Below are 18,946 nucleotides of genomic sequence, written 5' to 3' on the forward strand. Positions count from 1 at the left end.
TGAAATGTAGTAGTTATATACATGGAATATGTTCAGTCACTTAAACGTTTCAGTGTAGTAAATGTGTTTTGGTAAAATGTATGGTTTTATATTTGTTGTCTAGAATCACACTAAGCGTCTGTGTACATTAAGGAATTATACTTGCCCCTTTTTCAATAATCTCTCTTGTCTCTCCTCATAGCCTACTTCTCTCTGCTTATACTGTGCCTTGTCTTCTGATGTTTCCCCTCTTTCTTTATTCCCACTTGTCTTTTCTCATAGTGCTGCTTGTTCTCATAGTCACTCCTGTCCTCTCAGTCCCCCTCTGTACTCATTGTCTCCTCTATCTCCTAATACTCCCCCTTCTTTTTATACTCCCTCCTCTGTCCTCTTAATCCTCCCTCTCTCATCATACCTCCCTCTTAACAATTCCCCAGTCAGTATACCTAGACTGCTGCATACATTCTTGGGCAGATTTACAAGCCCCTTGGGCCTCTTTGAGACATTGAGACAATAGCCACTTTTTGTTTACTTAATCTTGAATGTTGTTTTGAATATTTTTCTCACCCTACTCTAATGTTGCTATTACTCTGGGACCACTCTAGTATATACTGTTTAGCACCCAGGTCCCAGTGACTCCGGGTTTACCCTTTTTCATAATCCTTTTGGAACTTATCAGTATGTTCACATGCCATTTGGTTTGGCATCAGCTGCGTCAGTTTTTCAGTGGCTAATGAATAATATGCTGAAGGGGATTGATGGTCTATCTATTTTTGAGGATGATGTTTTCATTTTTGCAGCCAATAGGAGTTCTCATGATCCCATTCTTTCTGAAGTGTTGTCCAGATTTCAGATATGTGGTGTGGTATTACGCAAAGACAAATGCGCTTTTATGACCATTCACGTTGAATACCTGGGGCATCTAGTCAATGAAAATAGTATTCTTAAAAAAAATAAACCGATTGATTCTACTGTTAATTCTAAAGCTCCCGCTGACAAATCTGGATTTAAATCTTTTTTGGGATTGTGTGAATTTTATTCTCGTTTTGTCCAGGATTTTGCGAGTAGGTTGAGACCTTTGTCACAGATGCTTATGAAAGGGGTGACATTTGAATAGAATGATGAATGCCAGGAGGTTTTTGAGTGGGTAAAGCAACAACTTGTTTCTCCAAAAATTCTAAAACATTATAATCCTTCTCTCGCTTGTACACTAAAGGGGCGATTATGATGGCGGACGGACCTGAGTCCGTCCGCCACCATAGAGTAGGGGGGAACGTCCGCATGGGCAGCGGCGTTCCCCCCGTGAAGATTAGGATGTGACATCCTCTATCCTTAACATTGCGGCGGGTGCAGCTTCAAGCTGCACCCGCCGCAAATGCATACTTTGCTTTTGTATGTAGAAAGCGGCAGGCACCGCGCGGTGCCTGCCGATCTCTGCATACAAATGCAGGGGGGTACCATAGGTACCCCCCATGTGCACCCCCCACACCCCCTTCACCTAGGGGGCCCGCAACGGGCCCCCACAGTGAAGTTCCACATGCTTTTCCAGGGCGGAAAATCCGCCGCGGAAAAGCATCTTTTCAAGCATTTCCTAATATGGTGGACGGTGTCTGAGAGACACCTCCACCATATTAGAGCTTTTCCGGCACGGTTGTAAGCCAACCGCGGCGGAATAGCTGCAGACGGAAACCAGGACCCACCAGCCATCCTAATGTGGCGTTGGGTCTCTGGTGGGTCCGCTGCGGTTTTTCCACATCCTCTGGGCCGGCGGTGGCTTCCGCCGGCCCGGAGGATGCGGAAAAACCGCAATCCTAATAGGCCCCTTACTGTGGATGCTAGCAATGTTGGTGTGGGGGCTGTGTTAACCCAGGAACAAGATGGTTTAACGAGAAATATTGGTTTTGCCTCAAGAGTGTTATCACCTTTGGAAAAGAAACACTATGTTATTAAAAAGGAATTACTGGCGTGTTTGTGGGCAGTGATGAAATTTCGAAATTGCATTTGGGGGCGAAGATTTTGTCTCCGTACTGATCATAAACCTTTAGTTTTTATTCTGAGCGGCAAAAATGTTAGAAGTTTTACTCCCAGAATTGCATGGTTGTCTTCTAAGCTTCTCCAGTTTGATTTTTGTGCTGAATATATCCCTGGGGGAAAAAATGGGTGCGCAGATTTCCTCTCATGTGTTCTAGCATTGTAGAGAGTGGATGTGCCATATGTGAGGATGATAAGGAGGAGTTCATTGTTGCTGCAGTGGATCTCCCACAGTTGTGTGCAGTTTCTCAAAGTCGATGGCGCCATGCCCTAAGCAGTGATGTATCTTTAGATTTGGTTATGACATATATAGAAAATGGTTGGCCAAAAGAGTGGAATCTAAATTTTGAGTACAAGACTTGTCTTCAGGTTTCTGATGAGTTGACAACTGAGGATGGTTTGTTGATGAGAGGGGACAAGTTAGTCTCTCCTCTTAGTTTGAGGACTGAATTGATCAAGCGTGCTCATGAGGTGCACTTAGGAACTACTTTGACAAAGAGAAGAGTAAGTCTTTCTTTTTGGTGGCCTTCCATGGACAGAGAGGTGGATGAAGTTGTCAAGTCTTGTGTTATTTGTTCAAGTTGTAATAAAACAGCCAAATTACGTTCACCTCCTCTTTCTCCAGTTGATTTACCATATGCACCGTGGGTTAAGTTGGGACTCAATATTGTAGGTCCTTTTAATGCACTTGATCCTTCATCTAAATTTGCATAAATCAAGATGGATTATTACTTCAAGTGGCCAGAGGTCAGGTTTGTGAGAGAAGTGAACTCCAAGGCAGTTATTGAATTCCTTAATGACATATTCATGAAAGAAGGTTTTCCTGATTTTTTAGTGACGGATAATGGTTCCCAATTTGTTGCCTCTGAGGTTGAAACTTTTCTTCAAACCTGTGGTATCAAACATCTTAAAAGTTCCTTGTAGCACCCTCAGACCAACGGTTTAGTTGAGCGCATGAACATAGTGTTGGGTGAGTACATACAGTGGGCTCTTGCCAACAAGTGTGTTGTGTTAAATTCTGTGAAGAGCATGTTCTGGTTCTATCGTACAACTCCTCATTCCAATACAGGAGTTTCACTGTTTGAATTGCTACGTGGCAGGAGAGCCTCAACCACTTTTGCCCCAGTTGGATGAGCAAGTGGGTGAAAGGAGGGCAGTGGTCGGATGACTGTGTGAGAAGTCATGTGAGTATGACTCAGTGCAAACAGAAAGACTATTTTGATTCCGGTAAAAAGTGAAGGAATTGGAGATTGTTGTGGGTGATTATGTTCATGTGAAGAAACCATTCCATGTGAAGAAGGGTTTGCCAAAGTTCGGTCCTTCTTTTAGGGTGGCTAAGGTGAAAGGTAGTTCTGTACAACTTGAGAATGGACAGTGGTGGAACGTGCTCATTAATGAAAAATATGGTTTTGGTTGGAAGTAATCAAAATAGCTCAGAAGCGGTTAACCTTCCCGTTTTGAGGCGCAGTGTCAGAGTTAAGAATCTTCATGTTTGAGTGTAAACTTCTACCATTTGTAAACTTTAGTTTTATATCTCTTACAGCGTTTATCCCATCTATTTTGTATTTTATTACTGTACTTCTACCTTCTCTTATATTTCTAGGGTTGGTCTTCGTTTCTCTTTTTATTTTTTTGCATTTTGTTTTTGTTTTAAGGAAAGACCCATGTTGTAATCTGTGCTTGTTTTTAGAACCACAAGTGCGTGGAACTTCACTGTGTCAGGGTTCTGGTGGGGAGTTCCAGGGTTGGCAGTTGGAGTTGGTTGTTTTGCCACTGCGCTGCCGCTGCTCTGCTCTGATGGTCCAGATCATTGTAATAAATGAAACTTACCGGTTTTCTATGTGCCTTCACTACAGCCCCATTTTGGCAGCCCCGGTGTGGGGGTGCTAATTCCCCATCTCCGGCATTAAAAATACTGGGATCTCATTAGTTTTGAGGGTGTGGAATAAAAAGTTAAACCCTACAAACCCCTGTGTTATGAGAATGTAAAGGGGGGTCATTCTAGGTCCAAGTGCCCAATAATTTCTTGCTCGTCTCTGCATTTTTCCTCAGAGATGTTAACTTCTTTCCTAAGCTGAAATCTTGGGAGGAATCATACCAAAGGTCTGCTGTAACCTCACAGACCTCATACATCCTTATGGGGTTTCAAACAGGATTAATGGAGATTAGAGGACCCTTACAATGAGGACCGTTATTGCTACAATCTAGTTGCGTGTATTCTGACATTTGAGATTTGGTATTCTGTGATGATTTTCCAAATCCCAGTGATTTTGTAAAACTGCCTCCTTAGTCCAGAAATCTGAAACTTGTGATGACTTTCTTGATTATTCAGGGGGATAAGTAAGATGACTAATAACTGTACCTGGGGATACCCACAGTATGTTTTGGCAAAAGAACTAACACCAAATGAGTAATACAGAACAGAATAAGTTACACAGTATATATTCATGTAGACAACTGGCAAATATGTAGCTCAATGCTGTTATGCTATGTTAAGGAATTTTTAAAGCACATTGCTGCCCCAGCAATGGAGCGTCCCAGTGATAGCCTCAGAAAGAACAGCCACAAAAAGAAAAACAAACAAGGAAGGGCCACAGGAGCATTTAAACAGAAAACAACCAGGTCTCCAGGGCTTCCCTGAAGGACCAATGGTTCAGAATGATCCTAAAAGATAGGAGAAGTGGGTTCCAGAGAGCAGGCATGCATAGAGCACCAAAACTATAGCTGTATGTAAGCAGTGAACTATGTATTCTTTAGCAACTTTAAAGGATACATTAATTTATATTCACTACTATTAAAACCTCTTCTGAGTTGGAGAGAATAGATTGATTAGCAAGTTACAGAACAAAGGACACTTTTTTCTCTAGGTAAAAATGAAGCCTAAAGTTTGTTGCCAAATGGAGACATAATAGAGAAAACAGATATTGCAGTTCACATATATTCTTCAGCTTGCTCAGCCACTTTCACTGTCTAGCTGATTGGAGAGGATTTTCTTTTGTAATTCCACTATGCTTGCCTTTTCCAACTAAAATTCTATTCCATCTGCCTAGGCAGTAAATGTATGTAATGTGATTGTTAATGTCATCTTTTCATATGACAAATACATTACTATCTATTTGCACCTCTTATTTACATGTGTAAATGAAGTAAGAGGTGCAAAATTGAATTGCCCACTTTCTATCTGGAAATGTTATTTCTATGACCCACTACCTCTGAAATATCACGCAATGAAGCACCTAAATATGAGTGTGAAAGTTCTGTGAAAAAAGGCGGGAGTAGTGAGGGACTTACCTGGTGTACCAAGATGGGCTTGAGCAATGGTTAATTTCTCATGGGGGGCTTGGCACTCACAGCTTGCTTCTTCAGCAAACGGAGCAGGTGCAGCTAGACCCTATAAGAAACCAAACAATATGTTACAATGTAGAATTCACATGAAGCCAATTTTGAAACTTCGCTGAGTCTGAGCCTTGTGCATTTGCACCATCCCTTCACTACTTGACTTAAGACCCTGATGACATGACAGGAAGTTAATTGACATGACGTTATACCGAAATGTACTATATACTAAAGAAACGCCAATACTACCTATCTCAATTCACTGTCTTTTTTTCTCATCTCACCTTTGAATGAAACATAAAGTGAGGGGACCTTAGTTTCTTGAATCAATCCTTTGTTTTGTTTTATTTTACTTCATTAGAACTTTTTTGATAATTTTTTATCAAATTTTTACATTTCAAAAGAACTTATGACACACATTATATGAAAAACATTCTATACAATAAACCATTCCCCTCCTGTCATTCACCCTCACTATCACTACAAGTCACTGTCAAACACTCTCAGACATACTTTCAATCATACCATTCTTATTTACAATCATAGATCAATATTTTCAGAAAACAAATTTTTACATAGCCATAGATTATAATGTAAACACAAATCTACAATCCACAAAATTCCATTTTTTAGTTGATTTCTTATGGCTTTCAGGACACAAGGTCTATGCGTTTTGAACTCTTCTTATTGCGGAGTTCTCATCAGGACCACACACTGTGAATGAAGAGGTGAGACCTGTATTAGGTGTATACTCCTGACCATATTCGAAACTACTAGTTGGCTCAACAGCCACCTCCATGCATATTACCTCCAAATTTGGAAACAAACAAATTGCACTGTTCTTCAGAAAACACGGCGCGGGACCACCTAAATGACATGAAACACAAAGCTCAGCCGAGCTATACCAATACTTCTGCCTTAGAACACAGCACATTTAACACCAAACACTACTCACTGTTAATACGTGGTATTTGTGCACGCCCTACCCTGTAATAAAACATGAGGCATATGGTTAGAGGAGCTATACTATTGGGATAATCTCTTCTTAAATGTAATCTGCTTGTTTACTGCATAGTGAGGCAGCTCTTACCTAACAGTTTTCTTATTCGGTAGGTGTAAATAGAAGGGGTTGGTTTGTTTCGATGGTGCCCCTGAAAGAATAAACAAGGCTTGTGTCAGCTGCAATGTTGGACGATCAATAAAAGAAACTCTAAGCAGTTTCGGCATCTCCTTCGAGTACCTTTACGATATGCCGTGGAGGGTCACCGGCTATATTAAAGTCCGGTATAGGGCGTGATTCGATAATTTCCCTAAGCGCTTACCTTAGTCACGGGCACCCTCCGATGTCAGTCTGCTCCTGCAATTCAATTTAGACGCGGCTTACTCAGTCTAGCTTGGACATACCGAAATTCGGTATATTTGGGTCATGGAGCTCAAGCTTCCGGGTCGCGCCATCTTAAAGTGTCTAACTTTAGTCTTGATACGATCTTTTTACTGTAAACGGCTCCTTTTCTTGCATATTAATGAATTTTTCGTGTTTACTGATTAGTGCCTAATAAAGACTAAGTCTGCCGACTTAAACGATAAGGACTCGTTAGCGTCCGCGGGCGCCATCTTGTGGTGTACATGAATACTACATTCCCGAATGGTAGTCAGGGTTATTGAGTCATGGTGGTTAATTCTTGTACTGATTATAAGTCTAATTCTCATATATACAGGTTGTCAAAGCATTTCCTTTGTGGCCACATTTCAACTTTTCAATTGATCGTCCTAAAACAAGAAGTGATTCTTTTAGAGTGTTTTGCTCATGTATGGCGTTATTCAGAATGCTGTTTTTACTCATAGTTCCACATCTATTGGAGTCCGTAGGGTTTAATGTGCTGTATACATAAGTGGGTTTTCATGTGACTCGGTGTCTCTTTTTAAGATAATTTATATATTTCAGAAAGTTCATTGAGTCCTTCTGTCGCTGAATTAAATTTCACAATCATCATTGCCTCATGCCTTGACAATTTAGCCTCCAGATCTCCGCCTCTCATGTCTTGCTCGACTTTGGCGATCACTGTCCATCGCAACTCACTCTCTGTGTGATCTTTTAACTGCCAATGATGTACCAAGGGGGCATTTGGGACCTTCCGTTTTATTCTTGATTTATGTTGCTGAATTCTGGTTTTGATTTCCTGATTGGTTTTACCAATATGAAGCAAATCACACAGGCATTTTACTCCGTATATCACGTAACGTGATTTGCAATTAGTGAAGGCCTCATGTTTCCAAGTGATTTCATTATGTTTAAAAATGGTACCTTCTTCGGTAGTCGCACAACAATTGCATCCACCACATTTGTGGTGGCCTTGAATCGGTGGCAACCCAATCATGGTTCTTAGGGTCACTTGTTCTCTAACAGGCATTGCCGCTCTTACTAGTTTGTTTGCTATACTAGCTTCTTTTCGAAACGCAAATAGAGGTGGTTTAGTGAATTCTTCATTTAGATTTTTTATCAAATGCCAATTACTATTGACTACCTTCTTTAGCATGTTTGAGTTGGGGCAATATGTCGTTACAAGTACCATTCTATCCATTTTTTGTTTGGCCTTCTTCTCCAGAAGACACTCCCGCGGTGTCCACCATGCTCGTTTCATGCATCGTCTGAGCAATTTCTTGGGGTACCCACGTTCAATCAGATTTTTAGTCAGCTTCTCAGAATGTTTCATAAATTCGATTTTTTGTTGGCAATTCCTACGAATCCGTAGGCACTGCCCATATGGAAGGTTTTCCTTAAGGCTACGAGGGTGGTTACTAGAAAAGTGCAGCGATCTATTCCGATCCGTTTCTTTTTTGAAAAGAGTTGTTATCAAACCTCCTTCGTCCGATGGATAAATCTCAACATCGAGAAAAGGCATACTGCTCCTGGAGTGGTTGAGGCTGAATTTGATTTCATGTGTTCTGTTATTCAGCCATCCATGAAAGTTTATTAGTTCATCTTCTGGGCCTGTCCACACGAAGAAGATATCGTCAATATAATGATTCCAATTTTCGATCCATATTCCAAAAGGGTTATTTTCATAAATGAATTTATCCTCGTAGCTTGACATTAATAATACTGCCAGTTCAGGAGCGAATGGACATCCCATTGCTACGACCCCTACCTTTTTCACTTCCTCAATGTATAATAGACGATCCCAGACCACAATTGACCCACCCTTAATATAACAAAATTTGAATCCATGGCACTAACCACCCTGAAAAAAGATACATCAGTTATTATCAAGCAGGCCGATAAGGGTGGGTCAATTGTGGTCTGGGATCGTCTATTATACATTGAGGAAGTGAAAAAACAACTGAGCGATGTTAACTGCTACCGGAAGACCAATAAAGATCCAACACCAGAGTTGAAAAATGAATTACATTCAATCGTAGATGAAGCATTCCAACAAGGCTTCCTTGGCAAAAAGGAATCAGAATACTTAAAGATCAAATATCCGAGAATTCCTTTATTTTACATCCTGCCATAAGTCCATAAAAACAAAAACAAAAAACCTGGACGTCCTATCGTGTCAGGGTGTGAATCATTAAGGGAACCGATATCCAAGTTTGTGGATTTTTTCTTGAAGCCATTTTTACCCAGCGTTAAATCATACATCAGAGATACTATGGACTTTATTAACAAATTGAGTGACATCGAGTTTGATAGAAATAACCACTGGATGGTAACAAAGGATATAACATCTTTGTACACCCAAATACCGCAAGATGAGGGTATACAAGTTCTAAGACAAATATTGGATACAAGAGAGAAACCACAAAAGGTACCAACGAGTTCATTGTTCTACTTGCAGAGTTTGCCCTGAAACACAACTACTTCAACTTTGACGGAGATTTTTATTTCCAGGTAGGGGGCGTAGCAATGGGATGTCCATATGCTCCTGAACTTACGTTACGTGATATACGGAGTAAAATGCCCGTGTGATTTGCTTTATATTGGTAAAACCAATCAGGAAATCAAAACAAGAATTCAGCAACATAAATCAAGAATAAAACAGAAGGTCCCAAATGCCCCCTTGGTACATCATTGGCAGTTAAAAGATCACACAGAGAGTGAGTTGCGATAGACAGTGATCGCCAAAGTCGAGCAAGACATGAGAGGCGGAGATCTGGAGGCTAAATTGTCAAGGCATGAGGCAATGATGATTGTGAAATTTAATTCAGCGACAGAAGGACTCAATGAACTTTCTGAAATATATAAATTATCTTAAAGAGAGACACCGAGTCACATGAAACCCACTTCTGTAAACAGCACATTAAACCCTACGGACTCCAACAGATGTGGGACTATGAGTAAAAACAGCATTCTGAATAACGCCATACATGAGCAAAACACTCTAAAAGAATCACTGCTTGTTTCAGGACGATCAATTGAAAAGTTGAAGTGTGGCCACAAAAGGAATGCTTTGACAAATAATCAGTACAAGAATTAACCACCATGACTCAATAACCCTGACTACCATTCAGGAATGTAGTATTCATGTACACTACAAGATGGCGCCCGCGGACGCTAACGAGTCCTTATCCTTTAAGTCGGCAGACTTAGTCTTTATTAGGCACTAATCAGTAAATACGATAAATTCATTAATATGCATGAAAAGGAGCCGTTTACAGTAAAAAGATCGTATCAAAACTAAAGTTAGACACTTTAAGATGGCGCGACCCGGAAGCTTGAGCTCCATGACCCAGATATACCGAATTCCGGTATGTCCAAGCTAGACTGAGTAAGCCGCTTCTAAATTGAATTGCAGGAGCAGACTGACATCGGAGGGTGCCCGTGACTAAGGTAAGCGCTTAGGCGAATTATCGAATCACGCCCGATACCGGACTTTAATATAGCCGGTGACCCTCCACGGCATATCGTAAGGGTACTCGAAGGAGATGCTGAAACTGCTTAGAGTTTCTTTTATTGATCGTCCCACATTGCAGCAGACACAAGCCTTGTTTATTCTTTCAGGGGCACCATCGAAACAAACCAACCCCTTCTATTTACACCTACCGAATAAGAAAACTGTTAGGTAAGAGCTGCCTCACTATGCAGTAAACAAGCAGATTACATTTAAGAAGAGATTATCCCAATAGTATAGCTCCTCTAACCATATGCCTCATGTTTTATTACAGGGTGTGCACGAATACCACGTATTAACAGTGAGTAGTGTTTGGTGTTAAATATGCTGTGTTCTAAGGCAGAAGTATTGGTATAGCTCGGCTGAGCTTTGTGTTTCATGTCATTTAGGTGGTCCCGCGCCGTGTTTTCTGAAGAACAGTGCAATTTGTTTGTTTCCAAATTTGGAGGTAAGATGCATGGAGGTGGCTGTTGAGCCAACTAGTAGTTTCGAATATGGTCAGGAGTATACACCTAATACAGGTCTCCCCTCTTCATTCACAGTGTGTGGTCCTGATGAGAACTCCGCATTAAGACGCGTAGACCTTGTGTTCTCAAAGCCATATGAAATCAACTAAAAAACGGAATTTTGTGAATTGTAGATTTGTGTTTACATTATAATCTATGGCTATGTAAAAAAAAAATTCTGAAAATATTGATCTATGATTGTAAATAAGAATGGTATGATTGAAAGTATGTCTGAGAGTGTTTTACAGTGACTTGTAGTGATAGTGAGGGTGAATGACAGGATCAATCAATCAATCAATCAGGAGTTTGTTAAAGCGCGACTACTCACCCGTAAGGGTCTCAAGGCGCTAGGGGTGGGGGGGGTGCAGGTTCCATTCCATCAAGGAGGGGGTCTGTCGAAGAGCCAGGTTTTGAGGTTTCTTGCGAAGATGGGGAGCGATGTTGTCTGTCTGAGGTGGAGCGGAAGGGCGTTCCATGCTTTGGCCGCGAGGAAGGAGAAGGAGCGGCCTCCCGATCTGGTCTTTCTGGTGCGGGGGACCACAGCGTAGGAAAGCTGGGCTGATCGTAGGGTCCTTTGGGGTGCGTGGAATTTGAGTCGGCTGTTCAGGTATGCTGGTCCGGTGCCGTGGAGGGCCTTGTGTGCGTGGATGAGCATCTTAAAGGTGATTCTCGCCTCGACGGGGAGCCAGTGGAGTGTGCGCAGGTGCTGGGAGATGTGGCAGTGTTTTGGCAGGTTGAGGACCAGTCTTGCGGCGGCGTTCTGGATGTTCTGTAGCTTGCGGATGAGGTTTTTGTTTATTCCGGCGTAGAGTGCGTTGCCGTAGTCGAGTCTGCTGGTGACCAGGGCGTGAGTGACTGTCTTTCGGTGTTCGAGGGGGATCCATTTGAAGGTCTTACGAAGGAGGCGGAGGGTGTGGAAGCAGGAAGATGAGACAGAGTTGATCTGGCGGTCCATTTTGAGCTCGGAGTCCAGGATGATTCCCAGGTTGCGTGCGTGGTCTGTGGGGGTTGGCGGGTTTCCGAGGGCGGTGGGCCACCAGGTGTCACTCCAGGCGTCGGGGTTTGGGCCCATGATGAGTACTTCTGTTTTGTTGGTGTTTAGTTGTAGGCAGCTGTTTTTCATCCATTTGGCGACGGCTTCCATGCCTTCTCGAAAGTTGCGTCTGGCGGTGTTGGGCTCGTTGGATAGGGAGAGGATGAGCTGGGTGTCGTCTGCATATGACACGATGTTGAGTCCGTAGGTTCTGACGATGGGGGCAAGTGGAGCCATGTAGACGTTGAAGAGCGTCGGGCTGAGGGAGGAGCCCTGGGGGACTCCGCAGGTGATAGGTGTGGGGTCCGAGAGGAAAGGGGGGAGTCTGACCCGCTGCGTCCTGCTGGAGAGGAAGGAGCAGATCCAGTCGAGGGCCTTGTCCTGGATTCCTGCGTCGTAGAGTCTGCGTATTAGGGTGCGGTGGGAGACTGTGTCGAACGCCGCTGATAGGTCGAGGAGGATGAGGGCTACTGTTTCTCCTTTGTCCAGTAAGGTGCGGATGTCGTCTGTTGCGGCGAGGAGGGCGGTTTCCGTACTGTGGTTTTTTCTGAAGCCGGATTGGGAGGAGTCGAGGATGTTGTGTTCTTCAATGAATGTGGCGAGTTGGCTGTTGATGGCTTTCTCAATGACTTTCGCTGGGAACGGGAGCAGGGAGATGGGTCTGTAGTTTTTGAGGTCGGTGGGGTCCGCTGAGGGTTTCTTTAGGAGGGGGTTGACCTCGGCGTGTTTCCAGTCGTCGGGGAATGAGGCGGTCGCCAGGGAGCGGTTGATGGTTTGGCGGAGCATGGGTGCGATGGTGTTGGCGGCTCTGTTGAAGATGTGGTGGGGGCAGGGGTCCGTGGGGGCCCCTGAGTGGATTGACTTCATTGTCTTCAGTGTGTCTTCGGTGGTGAGGGCTGTCCAGTCATCAATCGTTGGTTTCCGGGTGTCGGGGGTGGTTGGTGAGGGTTCAGTGTGTTGGTTGTCTTCGTCGAAGTTGTCGTAGATGCTCTTGATTTTGTGGTGGAAAAAGATGCTGAGTTTGTCGCAGAGGTCTTGTGAGGGAGGGATGTCGGTAGACTCGCTGGTGGGTTGGGCGAACTCCTTGATGATGCTGAAGAGTTCCTTGCTGTTGTGTGCGTGGGTGGAGATTCTGTCTTCAATCGCTTTTTTCCTCGTTTCTCTGATGAGTTGATGGTGGGCGTTGGTGGCGGCTCTGAAGTTGTTGTGGGCTTCTGTGGATTTGGAGGGAAATGGTTTATTGTATAGAATGTTTTTCATATAATGTGTGTCATAAGTTCTTTTGAAATGTAAAAATTTGATAAAAAATGATCAAAAAAGTTCTAATGAAGTAAAATAAACCAAAATAAAGGATTGATTCAAGAAACTAATGTCCCCTCACTTTATGTTTCATTCAAAGGTGAAATGAGAAAAAAAGACAGTGAATTGAGATAGGCAGTATTGGCGTTTCTTTAGTATATAGTACATAAGCTTGGCCTTGCTGCATGGGAGCCCATACCCAGTGGTGTTTAGTCGTTATACCCAAATGACATGACAATGATCAAAAAAGTGAGATACAAATTTAGTTTAGTTCCCCCCATACATTAAATGAAGTGCTTCAATCAGGTGCCATGCTTGCATCATCAGCTACACAGATACAACTGTCTTATACCAGACAGTAATCATATGTCTGAATGTAAACATATACATCAAGGCATTGAGCCAAGTACACAAGTTCAGGCACCAGTTTGGGGACACTGCCACCGGACCAGCAACCTAAATGTTTTAGCGCCAGAACACTGCCTCCAAGTAATTGATTAATGGAAATCTATTGGCAGCAAGATTATAAGAAGTAGAAAAAGAAATAAAATGCCAATCCACAACCATCTAGTGTCAGGAACCTATGACCCTGCCCTGTAACATCTTCAAAAGTGAGAAGTATGGGAGTTATTATGACATTCAAGCTATTTCTCACCCCTCGAGTTAACTACGTCAAAAGAAGTGTCTTTTGTGCTCTGCAATCTCTCTGTTTCATCTACCTTCACCTAGGTTTCCTACAGACCAGACTACCATAGTCATAGTTCTGTCGTGTCTGGACTATGCAAACAAACTCCACTTCAAATCATCAGTATAAATCCTCCGAGCACTCCAAAGTGTAGCATTCTGTTAATTACTTCAGCCAAGACCGTTTGACAATGTCACCCTACCCTCCAACTGCTCCACTGATTGCCCATACTATGTGCTCCTCCTTCAAAGGCTCTCTGGACCACCTAACGGGCAGTGCACAATATCTACTGCATGAGAGGCACTGCAGATCACCTACACAATATCAAGGTAAACAATATAGTTTGACACAAATATTGTGTCAAAGATAATATCATCAACAAACATACATAAATATTGTTTTTCTAATATCGACATATAGTTTAAAGTAATTTATCTTAATTACTTTAATATATAGCATTAATACATATTTAATAATATATTCCACTAATATTTCATACATACTTATATAAACACACACATATAATTTTGCGTGAGTGTGTATATATATATATATATATATATATATACACACACACACACACACATATATAGTACGCCAACTATTAAAAATAAATATTTCACATTATTTTATTTTTTAAGTTAATCTATTACATTGCCTACTATCATCATGTATAAGTAACTCCCTCTATATATATTTTTTTTAATAAAACATACAGAATACTACCAATTCAATTTCAAAACATTAAATAAATGACCAAATAAAAAATAAAAAACATTTTAAAAAACAAACATTTAAAAAAATATGATCTAAAATACAAATGTAGCCAAATAACATCAAATTAACAAAATAAACAAATAATATTTAAACTATATATAAGTAATATCAGGAAAAGTATTGGAGTCGGGTAATATGGGATATCCTATTTCCACTGCAGTTTATGCAACAATAGTGAAAGTATTGGACTTTGGAGGGGTGATATTTATTATCCCCACTCCAAACAGCACAACAGTAGGGAAAGCGTTTCACTTCAGAGGGGTTAGATTTATTATTTCCACTCCAAACAGTACAGCAGTAGGGAAAGTGTTGGATTGCGGCGGGGTAAGATTTACTATTCCCACCCTACTCTGAGCAACAGTAGGGAAAGGGTTGGTCTTCCGACGGGTAAGATTTACTACTCCCACTCCAGTCTGTTCAACAATAGGGAAATTGTGGGACTTCAAAGGGGTTACATTTACTATGCCCAATCCAGTCTAATCAACAATAGGAAAAATATTTGATTTTGGAGGGGTTATATTTACTATTCCCACTCCAGCTTGTGCAACTGTAGGGAAAGTATTGGACCTAGGAGAAGTTAAATTACTATTCCAGTTCCAAACATCAAAAGTATTGTGTAAAATTATATTTTACCACAATATTGTGCTCCTATACTTATAATAGTAAATACTGTAATGACTGGGTTTTATTCTATAATAGGTGTCTTAGTCAGCTACCGAGTCATCACTTACCACAGCCCCTTCTCAGAACCCATAGAAACACCACACTTTTAGAATACCTATCAGAGAAAGAGATAATACTGATAGCTAGAAATACTACAGATCATAGATCCGAGAATATGTATAGCACCACAATGCACTACCGTACGACAACGTCTTCCGACGAACAGCGCACATCTGCACGAGCAACGCACCTAAGTACGAGAGCAACACCGTACGACAAACAACGCGCATCCGCACGAGCAACGCACCCAAGTACGAGAGCAACGCCTTGCGACGAACAACGCGCATCTGCATGAGCAACGCACCTAAGTACGAGAGCAACGCCTTACGACGAACAACACGCATCTGCACGAGCAACGCACCTAAGTACGAGAGCAACGCCTTACGACGAACAACGCGCATCTGCATGAGCAACACCTTCCGGTGAAAATGAGCACATACCTCTTACACTATGTTGGGATAACCTACCTGGAATTTGGGTACTCCTGCTTGGAGTTGGTTTCCCTTCCGTATCTACAATTACCCATTAAAGGGAATCGCCCATCCCTCTGTAAGTATTTGGTAAAAAAGGGGCCTGACCTTCCTCCACAAGGAATAAGGACACATTATATGCTCCAAGGGTCTTTATTACATGATAAGAGAATGACAAGGAAGAAGAAATAACTAAATATTACAATAGACATTTGTAGCAATCACCAACACATATATATAACATGGAACCAGAAAATGAAAGCATAGTTAGATAAAAGTTGGAACACCTCACCATAATCTTAGGCATCTTTCCATCTGAAGAAGGGTCCGGCTCTCTTTCCTTCTCTGGTTGGGTCAGGACGCTCTGTTCCACAAACACGACTGCATGTCTGCACCGTGATGTTTCACCAGCCTGCCAACACCGCCAGACCAAAATCTCACCCTCACTTGGACCCACTTTCTCTAATATAGAACGTAGCTCTCTCTCGAAGCTTCTAGCAAACTCTGCCGACCGTTCTCATAGGATTCCTGTACCACCTCGTACCAAGCACACAATAGCAGCTGGCCAAGTGATTGTTATGGCTCCAGCGCGAAGAGAGCACATTCCACTGATAAGAACCGGTCCTCTCTGGTTCACTGCTAGTGAACAACACATGAAAACTAAAACATTGCCTTTCACCTGAAGAGGCTCAATAAGATGGTGTCGGAAAAGAACATGGCATCACTCGAGCATAGGCCTTTAGGCCCGAAAAAGAGCAAAGACAGTATATATGAAGGCATAAGATCATGCCAAAGCAAATAGGCAAGCCCTGCCCTTAGGTGAGGTAAAGTCGGAAACAGAAAGAGCATCACACATGTTCAAGTAACAGCAAAATATACTGAGATGGTGGTGGGCAACGGTCATAACCGAACCAATCAGTACCAATACCTCTGTCACTACAAATACTCAAATATCGGAATAAAATATTGTTGACACTAATATTGTGTAAAAATATAATTTTTTTAATATAGAGTTTAAAGTTATAATTTTTTAATATTTTAATTTCTAAACGCAATTTAATGTAAATTAGACAAATTCTACTAGAATGTTATACTATATATAAATACAATCTTTAATAAACACACAAATACGTATATACATGTGTTTGCGTTTATATATACACACACACATGTATATATATATATATATATATATATATATATATATATAGTGTAACAATAAATAAAAATATTTCATTTAAATTACCACCCTATACCCTACAAACCTAGCACTTGCACTTCAAAAATAACTCAAAAAGTAACTATTCCATAATTTACATACTTAAAATCAATTAATAAGAAAGAAAAATTATTAATTAATTAATACTTCTTCTTCTAATAAAAAATAATTTGCTTCCCACCCTAGACACCTACAAAGGTAGCATCCCACAACTAAAATATAAGTAAAATAATTAAGTATTCCATAAATTACATACGTAAAACTCAATTAAATTAACATACAACTAATAATTAATATTTTAATTATTACTTAATTAATTTCCCGCTCTATAACCCTACAAACCTAGCAGCCTGCAACTAAAATGTAAGTGAAATAAAATCAGTATTCCATAAGTTACCTAATTAAAAATAAATTAAATGATTAGTTTACCGTTAATGATTAGTTGTTAATTAATTATTACTTAACTTCCCACCCTATAAACCTACAAAACCCAACAACCCGTTACACCACTATAGATTACGAGTAACAACTAAATCAAAATGTAAAATCACTTAGAATTAATTATTTGATTCTTTTATTCTTCATTGTCATTACTTGAGGAGTTGCTTTGACGAGTCGACTAGCTGCGCTATGTGCCACGTCCTTTGGTCCACAGAACCTGCAGAGACGTAGTCATTGCAGCGAGGAGTGTCCCTGAGGGCAATTGCAGAAGTGACCACTGCTGCTGGGAAGTGAGCAGGCATGCAAGGATGCACGGATACCACAAATGACAGTGGAGCGGAGTTTGGAGTCGGGAGGCAAGTTGGGACTTGGGAATGGAAAGTGTTTTGGAGCCGGGTGCGGAGCTGAGTCGGGAGCGGATGTGGTGACAGCAAAGGCCTGTGGCTGAAGAGAGGTGGATGTTGGGTCAGGAGGATAAACTCCAAGATGCAGAACTGGCCCAGCACGGCTAGTTTTGCAGCAAGTAACACTGCTCTACCTCTCGCTAACAACTCTATTGTTACGCTCCTACCATTGGCTGGAGCGCGTAGCTAGGGGGGTGCGGGGGGGGCGGTCCGCCCCAGGCGGCACCTTTCTTGAGGCGGCCGCGGTCGCGCGGGCCGGCACTGACTGACTGGAGGCCGAGTCCCGGCCGAGGCCTGTTGCGGCCGCGGCAGCCTGTGACTGTAGGGCGGCTGAATAAAACACATCACATAGAGGCTGAGTGGTAGAATAAGAGCAGCAGAGACTCTTCCTGTATTTTTAGTATCTTTCGATATACCAAGCTTTAAAATAAATACCAAACAAACAAGAAAACAATGCAATGCACGACACACTTAACAATAAATTGTGGCATTAAACCAAATGTTAAACATGGAATCAGAGACAGGTCTGAGGTTTGCACCCCAGAGGATGCGCATGCCTGATCGGTCGTGGCTGGAGAAAAGGAGTGGCCCGAGTTGCCTCCCAACCCAGGCATGTCTCAGAGATGCTCCTACATGTGCTCACTCATCGGTCACACGCCCAACACCTTCTGTAAACATCAGACAGTCCGAAAGTTTATGAGAGCGCGCCACAATCACAGCAAGAACCTGAGGCAGGCCGGGGCGTGGTTTCGGCGCCGACCGGGATGGCTGCGTGAGCGAGTTGCTCCGCGCCGAGTCCCGTCTTTTCTCCTGTGAAATCCGGCCCCGCATTACCTGGCAGCGGAGACCGGGGTCCTGGAGGGTCGCAGACCTGGTGGGGAACGTCTGGCCCCCGTCGGGACCCTGAGCGCCGAGTGGGGACGGACCTGGCGATCGGCTCGGCCTGGCTGGACCAAGAAGGCAAGATGGCGGCGCTGACGGAGAGAAGGCTCCGGGAGCTGAGCGGGGAGAGGTGCGGGGCCGTTTGAGGGCGCCTGGAGGACCTGCGTGAGGCGGCGAGCCGGGGAGCGGACAGTGAGTGCGGGCCCTGAATGGTGGCAGAGGTCGGTGCGGAGTACTGGACATAGCGGCGCCCCTCCCCCGCCTGCTCC

The 18,946-nt window shown here is 42.5% G+C and overlaps 1 protein-coding gene across 3 annotated transcripts in view; it reads right to left on the bottom strand.

The window, feature by feature from the left end:
• Positions 1–18,946, bottom strand: part of PCYT1B (phosphate cytidylyltransferase 1B, choline) — a 715,710-nt gene that overhangs the window by 491,251 nt on the left and 205,513 nt on the right. For all 3 annotated transcript variants that reach the window (XM_078657804.1, XM_078657803.1, XM_078657801.1), the window contains exon 2: positions 5,302–5,401. In XM_078657804.1, the coding sequence (XP_078513930.1) occupies positions 5,302–5,401 (100 nt within the window). The remainder of the gene's footprint in view (positions 1–5,301; positions 5,402–18,946) is intronic.

This window comes from Lissotriton helveticus, chromosome 8, assembly GCF_964261635.1.
Source record: "Lissotriton helveticus chromosome 8, aLisHel1.1, whole genome shotgun sequence".
NCBI classification, from domain to species: domain Eukaryota; kingdom Metazoa; phylum Chordata; class Amphibia; order Caudata; family Salamandridae; genus Lissotriton; species Lissotriton helveticus.